The 13226-nt window shown below is 38.9% G+C and overlaps 1 protein-coding gene across 5 annotated transcripts in view; it reads right to left on the bottom strand.

Annotated features, from left to right (window-relative positions):
- The window catches only part of LOC133653992 (AMP deaminase 2-like), a 99177-nt gene that overhangs the window by 30090 nt on the left and 55861 nt on the right, over positions 1 to 13226 (bottom strand). For all 5 annotated transcript variants that reach the window (XR_009826804.1, XM_062053906.1, XM_062053932.1 and 2 more), the window contains exons 2-6: positions 5822 to 5952; positions 4183 to 4313; positions 3776 to 3844; positions 3452 to 3563; positions 3150 to 3336 (exon numbers count right to left, since the gene is read on the bottom strand). Coding sequence is in view for 4 of the 5 variants with exons in the window: in XM_062053906.1 (XP_061909890.1) it covers positions 3150 to 3336; positions 3452 to 3563; positions 3776 to 3844; positions 4183 to 4313; positions 5822 to 5952 (630 nt within the window). In the remaining variant the exon portion in view is untranslated. The remainder of the gene's footprint in view (positions 1 to 3149; positions 3337 to 3451; positions 3564 to 3775; positions 3845 to 4182; positions 4314 to 5821; positions 5953 to 13226) is intronic.

Below are 13226 nucleotides of genomic sequence, written 5' to 3'. Positions count from 1 at the left end.
AATGGTAAACACACAAAATATGTAATATTTTCCCCAAAAAATATCTCAAAGTGGAATATTTGATTGGAGCCTGGAATAGGTCAATAATTCATTACAACATTGATTTTGATTAATTATTCTTTTTTGAGCAATGACCGCAGCTCTGTGTTATTGGGGTCAACATTGCAACTTTTTCTCATTACATTTCACCTGTTTGCTTTTTTTCCAGATTTTTATGTTTGTAATTCAATTTTTTAGAAAATTAGCTGCGGGCTGCACTTTGGACACCCTTGCTGTAAACTAAAGGCAAACGTATGCTACAGCAGGTGGCCTATTTTATACCCAACTTTGTAGTATTGCCCAAAACTAATGTTAAGTATTCAAACAGAAGAATAAGTGTTTTCATTTTAACAGAAGTGTAGATAGAAACATGTTACAACATTAGGTAACCAACAATTAATGGTAACCTAGTAGATTAATAATAGTTTTGGTAAAATACTACAAGTAGACATAACTCAGTACATTACAGCTATATTATCAATCAATTTTTATTTATACAGCCCTAAATCACAAATGTCTCAAAGGGCTGCATATTAGAAGCCGTTGTAACCTGTTTTATTATTGTTCTATTATAATTCCATCCATCCATCCATTTTCTACCGCTTATTCCCTTTTTTGGGGCCGCGGGGGGCGCTGGAGCCTATCTCAGCTACAATCGGGCGGGAGGCGGGGTACACCCTGGACAAGTCGCCACCACATCGCAGGGCCAACACAGATAGACAGACAACATTCACACTCACATCCACACACTAGGGCCAATTTAGTGTTGCCAATCAACTTATCCCCAGGTGCATGTCTTTGGAAGTGGGAGGAAGCCGGAGTACCCAGAGGAAACCCACGCAGTCACGGGGAGGACATGCAAACTCCACACAGAAAGATCCCGAGCCCGGGATTGAACCCAAGACTACTCAGGACCTTTGTATTGTGAGGCAGATGCACTAACCCCTCTTCCACCGTGCTGCCCTCTATTATAATTTCCATACAAAATATTATATCGTGATATACGGTATATCGTTATCACAGGAGGCTGCAATATATATCGCGATAAAGATTTTAGGCCATATCGCCCATCCCTATTCTCTAATAATAAAATCAATTAATAAATATTAAGATGTATTAGATGTGCCATATAACACAAGGCAAAAATGTTGAAAGAAAAAAGTGCTGTTTAAATCTAATCTAATCTAATCCATTATTATTATTATTATATTTATTATATTGACATACATTGGATTGGTCTTAGCATCTTTAAAATTTAAAACACTTAACCACGTGACTAAATGTGTAAACTACTTTTACCAGCAGCGAAAGTAATCCTGAGCTATGATAGGACTTAAATCATTAGAAATAGAAAATTTAATGTAAAAAATTAATAAAGTGGAACCTTGATTTAAGAACTCCTCTTTTTGAGAACTTTTTAGTTAAGAAACTTTTTGATTGCGCCAAAGATGTCTCTGTGTGCGAACGCTTCATTCATTAATTTTGTGTCACGCTGGCAGCCATTTTGTGATTGCTCGTATTGAAGAGATTGAGGGAGTTGACTTTGTATCACAAAAAGTTTCAAATTTTGATGAAAACTGCCTTTTTTTGGAAAAAGATACCAAAGCAAACTTATATTACAGCGGAAGAGAAGACTACCTCTTGTTTAGCAGCACCTCTTCCAAGAGAATGCACACGCACTGTCACACACACGCCCACCCCCTCCGTTTCCCCCCCCGTCTGCTACCTTTGCCGATGTTTTATTTTTTTATTTTTTATTTTTTTTAAAAGTACCAATGATTGTCACACACACACTACTAGGCGTGGTGAAATTTTTCCTCTGCATTTGACCCAACCCCTTGATCACCCCCTGGGAGGTGAGGGGAGCAGTGGGCAGCAGCAGTGCCGCGCCCGGGAATGTAATGTAAGTGGATTTTACTTTTTAAAATTTGTATTATTGTAGCAATTAGGTTGTTTAAGCTAATAATTTTCGTGATTTCTGATCGTTTTTTAGGGAACCAAAGGGACTTCTGCGTGTGTGCACCTATGGCAGAGCAACGCATACAGGACAGTTTAGCTTGTTGTTATTGTTTTGGCTTGTTGATAGAGAGACGGTTGATTCATCATCTCAATGTTTTTTTATGTACAGTACTGTATAGCACTTTATATTGTATTCAAAGTGTACAAATCTTCATTTAAAAATTAGGGACTTTTGTCAAGACTGGAACCCATTACTCTTATTTACATTGTTCCTCATGGAGAAATGTGCTGCACTAAAAACACTTTTTGATTCAAGAACCAATTCCACCCATCCATTTTCTACCGCTTATTCCCTTCGGGGTTCAAGAACCAATTAAGTTTGTAAATCGAGGTTCCACTGTACTTGAAACCTGTTAAGTTATGAGATAGGCTCCAGCGACCCCGAAAGGGACAAGCGGTAGAAAATGGATAGAAGTTACTCAGGAGACACTTCTGCTTGATTACAGGAAGTTACTCTTTGTGTGTTTGTTGAAGCAGTCAGTTTTGTGTTCTTAGTGTACAGTTAGATTCAAGATTGCATAATATATTTAACTATTAGCTGCGCTGGGTGCATGGGCCACAATTACACTTCACTATGAAGTTTAGTAGAGGGTCACAAAATACGGACCTGCAAATGGCCCGCGAGTTTGAGATCCCTGATTTAAAATGCATTGGTTGTGTGAATGAGAGTGTGAATGTTGTCTGTCTATCTGTGTTGGCCCTGTGATGAGGTGGCGACTTGTCCAGGGTGTACCCCGCCTTCCGCCCGATTGTAGCTAAAATAGGCTACAGCGCCCCCCGTGACCCCGAAGGGAATAAGCGGTAAAAAATGGATGGGATGGATGGATGGTTGTGTGAATGTGAGTGTGAATGTTGTCCGTTTATCTGTGTCAGCCCTGCGATGAGGTGGCGACTTGTCCAGGGTGTACCCAGCCTTCCGCCTGATTGTAGCTGAGATAGGCTCCAGCACCCCCCGCGATCCCGAAAGGGATAAGAGGTAGGAAATGGATGGGTGGATGGATGGTTAAATGTTTCTTAATGAACACTTGGTGCTTACGTGAACAAATACTATCATGTGGAAAAATTTAAAAGACAATCCTGCATCACGTTACCGACGTCGACGGGGGTTTCTGCGATTTCGTCGTAGAGTCCCATGTCCTGCGGCTTCAAGCTCAGGTCCTGCAAGGACTGAGCCGTGGTCTTGCAAAAGGACTGCATGGATCTGTTGATGTATTTCTCCCGAATGAACAAAGCTTTCACCACACACTTGGCGGCATCGACCAGGTCAGTGAAGGGCACCTGGGGAGGACGTTACATAACACTTTTAGGAGAAGAGGCCTCCATGCTGTGCTGTGTTGGTCAAAGCTTGCACACAAGAGAAACTTGCAGGAATATCTTGCAAAAACCTCCTCACCCCACATTTTTCCTCTCCAGATATAGACACCCGCTGGTACTCTCTCTCCATTGGAATTTCCCTCTCCTTAAGGCCATTATCAACAGCATCAACACTCTTCTCCTTTATTAACCTTAACAGGCAGACAGCACTTTAAAATGAGGGACAGACAAAGACCACAGGTGTACATGTTGCGCAGTTGTGAACCTATTGTTCATACTTTTCTGACAATGAGCAGTATTGCCTTTGTAAAATCATGATTTATAACACATCAGGAGCATAAAAATTGGAAAGTTAGATATTGCAAGTGAGCGTGAATCACAAAAGGAAGCAGGGCTCACTCACTCTAGGTCTGTGGCACTGTCGATTTTCAGGAAGTCCTGTTTGGCGCGTAGCAAGATCTCTGGCTCAAGCCTTGTCGTGTGAGGCGGCGGCGCAGAATAGCGTGTGGCGGATTGCGGGGGAGCGGCGAGGGAAGGGAGGTAGATGAGCATCAGGTTAAGCAGACAAACGAAGAAGTGTATGCACACACTTCTCACACACACAAGCATTTTTAGGCATGATGTAATCAAGGTGATTTACAGACACATAATCATAAGAAAAAAATGGAGGTGCAGGTAGCTGCTTATGTGAAGTGGGCACAAGTGAAAGCAACAGTTTGTGTGCAGCTGTCTGCCATATTGGACAATGCATCAGACTAAGTTTTATTGGACGTCGACTCTGCTGCGCCCGGTGTGCTTGAAGTTCCTCACTTAATGTCCTGACTGATCTGCCTCTCCAGGCGGTGTCGCCGCTCTTCCAGCTGCTCGATGGGGCTGTCCTCTGGGAACTCATAGGGGGCGCTGCGCATCTCACTCTCCGCCATGCTGCGAGAGAACAGCTCCTACAGAGTCGGTGTCAGACAAACACAGCTGGTGATTGTCGCGTATTTCTGGTTAGATTTCTGCAGGAAACGGAACAAAAGCGCGGACCTCTGCCGACACTAAAACAAATCTAGGGTTGTTATACAGACATGTAAAATTTTGGAGGTTATATTTAGTAAGTAAAATTCTCACACAAATCAAATTTTAATATTTGTTTATACTCATTACAACTAAGTTCGTGTAAAAAAAAAAAAAAAAAAAGTTTTAACCCCCTCGTAACATTTTCTAACCCTTGCTTCCATGATAACATCACTTTATTCTGGTAAAGAAATGACCTAACCTTTGTTAAACTATTTTTATTGAAATCTTTTTCTTGTACTATTACAACTTTATTCTGACAAAATAATTACTGTTTAATACAATTCAATTAAATACCTTTTCTCTTAATATTACGACTTGATTTGTATAAAATTATATCCTATTTCTAGTAATATTACGACTGTAGTCTGACAAAATAATTACTTTAATACATTTCTGACATTTTCTCATATGACTTTTTTCAAATAAATGACTTCATTTTTTAATTTTAATTGTTTTCTCATACTATTACAACTTTATTCAGACAATATCATTATTGTTGAATACAATTCTAACATTTTCTCATAATATTATGACTTTAGGGACGTAAATTAATTACTTCATTTATTTATTTTCATCTTTTTTTTCTCGTAATATTACAATTTTATTTTGACGGAATAGTTACTTTTTAATACAATACTAACATTTTATCATATTATGACTGTTGAAATAAACAAAGTCCTTCATTTTTGTAAAATTCTATCCTATTTCTTGTAATATTACAACTTTATTCTGACAAAATAATTACTTTTTATTCCATTCAAACATTTTCTCATTATATTAGGACTTTATTCAAATAAATTAATTTTATTCTATTTTTTCCTTGTAATATAACAACTTTATTAAGACAAAAATAATTATGAATTTCCAATACAATTGTAACATTTTCTCATAATATTATGACATTAATGAGATCAAAGAATGGCTTTATTTTTTGCTAAATTCTAATAATTTTAATGATAATATTACAGCAGCTAAATCAATAATATTCTAATAAAATTACGACTTTGTTATGATAACATAATGACTTGATTTTCATAAAACAACTTTATTCTGATCAAATTAATTAATGATATAAAATTCTAACCATTTTTTGCATAAAATGACAGTACCATATAATTTTAATCTGATTAAATAATTACCAAATAAATAAATAAATCTTACCTTTTTCTCATAATATTGCAACTATAGTTTGGTAAAAAAGTGACTTATATTTACTTTTATTAAACTGTATACTCATAGTAATTTGCTTTACTCTTTTTGTCACAACTTCAAGACTTTACTCGGCTAGTATAGTTAGTTTTTTTGATGAGATAAGTTATAATCAAAACCAACTAAAAAAAACTAAGCAATACCGATGAAGACATAACTTCTGTTGGTTCTTTCTCACCTCTGCAATCTCTTTGTACTTCTCTTCCATGGAGGTTCGTAGGTCGACCGGCAAGTTTTTCAGAGAGACAGATGTTCCTGGGAGTGAACGTTGGGGCTTAAGGGGCTTTGGCCCAGATGTACCACACAAGTCTGTATAGGCAGACAGAGTTACGGTTACTACCCCCAGTAAATGCTGCCCAATTTGACAACCAATCTCTTAGTAGCAGAACCACGGGACCCATCTTAGTAAATGCCGACAGTTTTGGCCTCTTTTGTATTGGATCTCATGAGAATGTGCAGTTGTAACATGTTTTGGTCAGTGAGTGAGTGTTTATTAAAACTGCAAGGGCTAATGGTGCATGGAGTACAATGTGGAGGTGGTGCATGTCAAAGGTAAATCCCAAACAATTACATCAATTTAACTAGTGAAACCATCGAAACAGACGTAATGTACATAAGCAAGCTAATTACCACAATGGACACAAATAGAAAATAATAAAATTGCGGCTTACCAAAGACTTTAGTGTGTGATAGTAAACTGCATATCAAATTGCAGCTCGCATAGTTCTTTCAACATTGTTGCCATAGTTTGTGAGATTCTACAAAGTGATAGACAAACAGTTTCACAGTTGCTCTACATTAGGATAACAGCAAGCTCACAAGGAAAGAACACATGGCACATCTTGTAGACACCAGTGAGGTAAACCCATTTAACAGAAACAAACGGTACACTGCAATCAATGTATGAACGTTGTTTATGCTTTAATGTGCAATTTTCTGCAGAGGGGCTCTGTAGCTTTCAACAACGCTAAGGGTTCAAGGAGTTTTTAAGGGGTTAAAAACCACTGTAATCCAGCATGCAAAGTCGTATGGAGTGTCCTGTAGAATACTGACAAACATGGAAGCGTAGTATGTGCACCTGAGTTTGACACTGAAGAGTTTTTCCGTTATCAAACAGATGGCCACTCAAGACTAAGCCAAACACAATGAAAGGAAAATAAAAATAAGCGAAGGACATAAAAATGATCTGCCTTCAAGGTTCAATGAGTTGATCCTGTGTCATAACCTCCTGTGGAAGTGTTGTGTTCACTCGCTATAACTGTGGACAGCGGTAAACATGTCAACACATACAGAGTCGTCCTCAGTTTAGCATCCAGTAATCCCTCTCAAGCCTCTCCACCACAGATGACTCTTAATCCAGGACCCCAGACTCTCTATATTGCTATGACATCATTGCAACAGAGGGACACATTCATCCCAGCAACGAGTACATAGACAGGAAAATAAACACTAGGTACCCACAAAGGAATAAATACTTATTCCAATTACGTTTACAAATGTAACCAGTTATAAAAAATATAAATAGACTGGTGTTTTTATTAGTGCTGTCGAACATTCTTTTAATCAGATCATTCACACTTTAATTGTGATTACAGTAAAACCTTGTTTAAAATTGGCTGCAACCAAGTACACAGTGCACACAGCATACTCACTGAAGTGTACTGACAAAAGTATTCTATTCAAGTTAAGTTAAAGTACCAATGATTGTCACACAAGGCAAAATTATTCTCTGCATTTGACCCATCACCCTTGATCACCCCCTGGGAGGTGAGGGGAGCAGTGGGCAGCAGCGGCGGCCACGCCCGGGAATCATTTTTGGTGATTTAACCCCTAATTCCAACCCTTGATGCTAAATGCCAAGCAGGGAAGTAATGGGTCCCATTTGTATAGTCTTTGGTATGACTCGGCCGGGGTTTGAACTCACAACCTACCGATTTCAGGGCAGACACTCTAACCACTAGGCCACTGACTAATTTGGGACTGCACTACAATTAAGTTAAGTTAAAAGTTAAAGTACCAATGATTGTCACACACACACTAGGTGTGGTGAAATTTGTCCTCTGCATTTGACCCATCCCCTTGATCACCCCCTGGGAGGTGAGGGGAGCAGTGGGCAGCAGCGTAGCCGCGCCCGGGAATCTTTTTTGGTGATTTAACCCCCAATTCCAACCCTTGATGCTGAGTGCCAAGCAGGGAGGTAATGGGTCCCATTTTTATAGTCTTTGGTTTGAACTCACAACCTACGTCAAAGGGTGTGCCTTTGTAATTAAAAAAGTAGGCATTGTACACAGTAAACTTATTAAACTTTATTGAGGACAGGCAGTTTGTGTGTTTTGTAGGTTTCTTGTGTGAGAATGTGTTGCTAGGGGCTGAGTAATCTTTGTAGTCTCGCCTCAAAAATGCTGTTTGAGGGTGTATTTTTAAATGAAAGCATTCCATTGGCTAGATTTTAATGTGCACTGTGGCGATGCTGTGCCGCGTCTTAACCCTCATAGTTCTACAGCTGAAACACACTTCGGCAGTTGTATTCTTCTCATTTATCCACTCCATCTACAGTAAAAATGTTCTTCGACATCAAGAAAAACATGCTTTCTAGTGTGTCTATGAGCCTCTTTTCTTCTGATCTAAAAGAGGTTCATAATGTTCAAACCAGTAAGAAAAAAAAAAAGTACTCAAAAGCGGAGACCTGCGCTAAGCCCTACCTCACAATAACCAAAAGACAGTGATCCGGACCACCCCCAAAATGAAATTGCTTGTTCCTTATCCTATTTCTGAAATTTCCTGCAAAAATACGCCTATAACTTTTCAGCTATCTATCGCGGAGAAACTGAGTGAACTGTCTTGTCAGTTGTCCACTCTCATTGTCTCTGTGGAGCTTAATTTCACCTCAGTGATTAATAAAGTACTTCTGATTCTGATTCTGAGCTGCTAGGCAGCTAGGGTATACACATACCCTATCTGTGTTTGACTTTCTCTTCTGCTGCTACCAAATTGCACTATTTTAGTTTTACTGAGATTCAAAGATAGTGTGTTTTTGTCAAACTATTTCTTAAAGTTATTAATTTCTTCTGTTATTTATAGTATTAGCTTCCGTGTGTTCTGTCCTGAACAAAACATAGACGTTGTGTCGCTGTAATCGGTGGCTCTTCAGTGTTGTTTGCGAACATTTGCTTCTCGTACTTGTCTTCTTTCCGGGTAGTGGGGAAAGCGATATAAAAGCTTGCCACAATTCTCGCAAGTGGAGCCGCCCCATGCTGCGCAACAGGGCATTTTTACACGTTGAAACACATAGCGTCAGCTCAAAGATAGTCATGGCGCCCTGAAGTCACATTTGAGTGTCTTTTGTCCAATCATTGAGAAGATCGTCTGAAATCAAGTTGGCCATACTCTCTTTATACACGACTCTAAGAGATACGTGTGGACTGCAGGTTAACTGACGCCTGTTCAATAAAGGACACTAGCAAATAACCGTAAGCAAGCAACACCAAAACTTTGATGTTTTATTGAGAATATACCGTATTTTTCGGACTATTTGGCGCACTTAAAATCCTTTAATTTTCTCAAAAATCGACATTGCGCCTTATAACCGGGTGCACCTGAGGTACGGAATAATTCTGGTTGTACTTAGCGACCTCGAAGCAATTTTATTTGATACATGGCGTAATGATAAGTGTGACCAGTAGATGGTAGGCACACATAATAGATACATGTAGACTGCAATATGACGCCAGTTAACACCACCAAAACTTTAAATGTTCCATTGAGAATATAGAACATTAAACACGGCGTTCAAAAATCTGTCAAAATGTTTTAGTACGACTTTGGTAAGCTATGAAGCTTGATCGATTGTCAGCGCATTACGGCTACCGTAGTCAGACATACTGTGCTTCAACATAGAGGTGGTATTATGATGTGTGTATAAGGACCCCAAAATATCACTTATTAGGAGACATTATCTGGTGTTTTGTTTTGCAATACTATGCAATATCAAGTTTTCTTACCTATAGGTACCTGCTGTTGTGTATTTGGGATCTGCATAAGACCCGAACATTTGCGCGCGTCCACCATTGTAGTCCGTGCCGACTGTCATGATCCGTTGCCCGGGTCATGTCTTGATTTATGTTTGGTAGCTTTTTTCTTATGTTTTAGTGTGTTTCTATTCTATACCCTCTTTCCTTTTGATGACTTTTGGTTGCCATGGACACTAATTCTCCACACCTGCCCTTGTAAGTAGTGTTTCCCATCAGCCGTTTTGCCTAATCACTCACCTTTATAATTTGGTTTATCCCAGCCACAAGTTGCTGGATCAAAGTACGCTCTATGCGTCAGGTACGTTGTTTATGTTTTCACAACTCCGTGCTTAAACTAAGTTTTGCTTTGTGGCTTTCTGTGCGCCATCAAGCAAATGTTTTTGCCAAATCTATGGAATAAAGAACTCTTACTTGCACGCCGCTCTTTGTGCTTTCTGTCCTTCTACGCATCGTAAGAACGCCACCATTGCAGCAATGTGACCCGAACGTAACACAACGTCGTATTCAATAAGCTTCTTGTTTTTCTCTATCCTCTCGTTGTGAGGCATTCATTCTCCGCTGTTGCCATTTCTAATATGAAGTTGTGTATAGTTCTAACGAGGGATGTCCAATAATATCGGACTGCCGATATTATCAGCCGATAAATGCTTTAAAATGTAATATCGGAAATTATTGGTATCAGTTTCAAAATTATCGGTATCTGTTTCAAAAAGTTACATTTAAGACTTTTTAAAACGCCGCTGTGTACACGGACGTAGGGAGAAGTACAGAGCGCCAATAAACCTTAAAGGCACTTCCTTTGCGTGCCGGCTCAGTCACATAAGATCTACGGCTTTTAACACACACAAGTGAATGCAAGTCATACTTGGTCAACAGCCATACAGGTCACACTGAGGGTAGCCGTATAAACAACTTTAACACTAATACAAATATGCGCCACACTGTGAACCCACACCAAACAAGAATGACAAACACATTTTGGGAGAACATCCGCACCGTAACCCAACATAAACACAACAGAACAAATACCCAGAACCCCTTGCAGCCCCAACTCTTTGGGGACGCTACAATATACACCCCCCGCTACCTCCCCAACCCCGCCCACCTCCTCATGCTCTCTCAGGGAGAGCGTGTCCCAAATTCCAAGCTGCTGTTTTGAGGCATGTTAAAAAAAAAAAAAAGCACTTTGTGACGTCAATAATACATATGGCAGTGCCATGTTGGAATTTTTTTCCATAACTTGAGTTTATTTATTTTGGAAAACCTTGTTACATTGTTTAATGCATCCAGCGGGGCATCACAACAAAATTAGGCATAATAATGTGTTAATTCCACGACTGTATATATCGGTTGATATCGGAATCGGTAATTAAGAGTTGGACAATATCAGAATATCGGCAAAAAAGCCATTATCGGACATCTGTAGTTCTAACTTATACTAGTCAGTAGACTCACAATGGAAGGGCTAAAAACTACCAGTACCACAAAGATGAAGAAGAGAAGACCACAAAACGGCGCATCCCAAAGAGACGGTCAGAGAGTGGCTTGAAGATGGTCTGTAAAACATATTCTTCGCAACATTTTGACCAAAGAACCATCATTACATGTTATGTGGATCACAAGAAGTGTTTTAAATGTGAAAAAAACAAAAAAACATTATGACCTCTTTACTACGCCTTATAATCCGGTGCGGCCTATGGTCTGAAAAATACGATAATTTACACTGTAGTTTGCAGTGGTGTCCAATCAAGTCTTTTTAAATATTCTGCCCATCTAGCTGGCTAAAAAAGGTAGGAAATTTAAAAACAGCTCATAATATGATGCAGGATAGTTGTGCACCACCACAAACTAAAAGTAAATAAATGGTGAGCTTTATTATCTTTGTAAAGGAGTGAGATAGAGGTACTAATGAGCTACACTTGGGGAAACAAAAGACAAAGTACAAATACTTCCCTGGTGTTCCCTACTGGAAAGGAAAATGTAAACGAGACTTACTGGCTGGGCCATTTCTAAGATTATAGAGTTAAGCAGAATTAAGAAGCAGAGAGGAGCAGTCCTGCCGCTACAGCAAGTCTCACTTATCTTCATTGTCTATGCTCTGTAACTAATTGTTTTTCATGTGGTGATTGGTTCACAACTGCTGGTTAAATCAATTATTATCAACAACGTAACAATTGCTGAAAATCCTGAGTCAAGTGTTGCTTTGCTATGGGGTTTTACGGCCTTGCAGTGGGAACCCTGAATGGATCTCATTGTAAGCAACGTTGCCTGCAGCGTTCACCCCAAAGTACACAGCAGAACAAAACAGGCAGACAAGAGTCACATCAGGACTCGATAGCCCGCGGCATATTATGTTCTTTGAAACCAAATAGTACGTCACACGAACAAGTTGCACTACAATTATGTTTTACCTTCACATATGCTTTTTGCGCGTGTGCCATCGACATGTTCCAAGTGACACATCTTGCAATACATTAAGTCTATGATTCCAGGAGTGTGCCTCACAATATTTCTTGACCTGTTCTACCATTTTACAGCAATTTACATTACAGATCTCTCTGTCAATTAAGTTTTGGGTTCATCACCTTTGTTTGGTAGCGGCAAAAATGACTTTGTGGAGTTTAGTTTGTAAAGTGTAAACCTTTATTTAAATACCGTTGCATTCTTACTTAATTTCGTCACGTGTAATGCAAAAGTCAAGCATATCACACTGACAGGTGGGTCATTCCACCAAATCTCTGCCATTTTTTCCCGATGAATAAAATGTGACGCTACTTTAATATTCAAAGTGTCCTTCTCATGAATCCGATTTAATATTTAATACATTTCAAAAGATTATTTTAAACTACCTCGACACTGAAAAAACAGCATTTGTTGCCTGTCCCCGTTTCCTAAAATTCACTACAGTCCAGTTACTTTTAGTTTATTAGTGGTGATGTAATGCAGCTGAGATAGGCTCCAGCACCCCCATGACTCCAAAAGGGACAAGTGGTAGGAAATGGATGGATGGATGTAGTTAAACTCCCAGATTTGTAGGTATTGCAAATACATTTGACATCATTTTGTAGCCTAATAACTAAAATCAATTCACAACTGAATTGCGGTTTAGATTCTAAATCTACTCATCATCAAGATCTACTTTTTTTGTTGTTTTAAAATGTTTTTTTAAGAATAAACTTTTTTTTAAAAACATTTTTAACCCTTCTCCATGCTTACTCATTGCGTAACTACGTCATACCTCGGCAACCAAAAGAAGGTTTTGTAACCTGTAGCCTGTTTTGAAATGGTAATTATTATACCAATTAATACATTGCAAGAATCGTGTTTAATGAAGAATTGATTCTGACTCAAATCATTGCCACAAGAATCGGAATCGAATTGTGAGGTGCCCAAAGATTACCACCTCTACTAATAACACAGCCAGTTCTCTCTCAAATTATCTAAAATAACGGACAAAATGTGTAAAAAAAATATATGTTTAATGTTAAACTTTGTCTTTTTTTCAGGGTGAATGATATTCACTAGCATTGAAAAGTCATTGTGTATGTTTGA

This window comes from Entelurus aequoreus, linkage group LG01 (genome assembly GCF_033978785.1).
Source record: "Entelurus aequoreus isolate RoL-2023_Sb linkage group LG01, RoL_Eaeq_v1.1, whole genome shotgun sequence".
NCBI classification, from domain to species: domain Eukaryota; kingdom Metazoa; phylum Chordata; class Actinopteri; order Syngnathiformes; family Syngnathidae; genus Entelurus; species Entelurus aequoreus.
The sequence above is the reverse complement of the archived record's forward strand: the minus strand, read 5'-3'. Positions and strand labels throughout refer to the sequence as shown.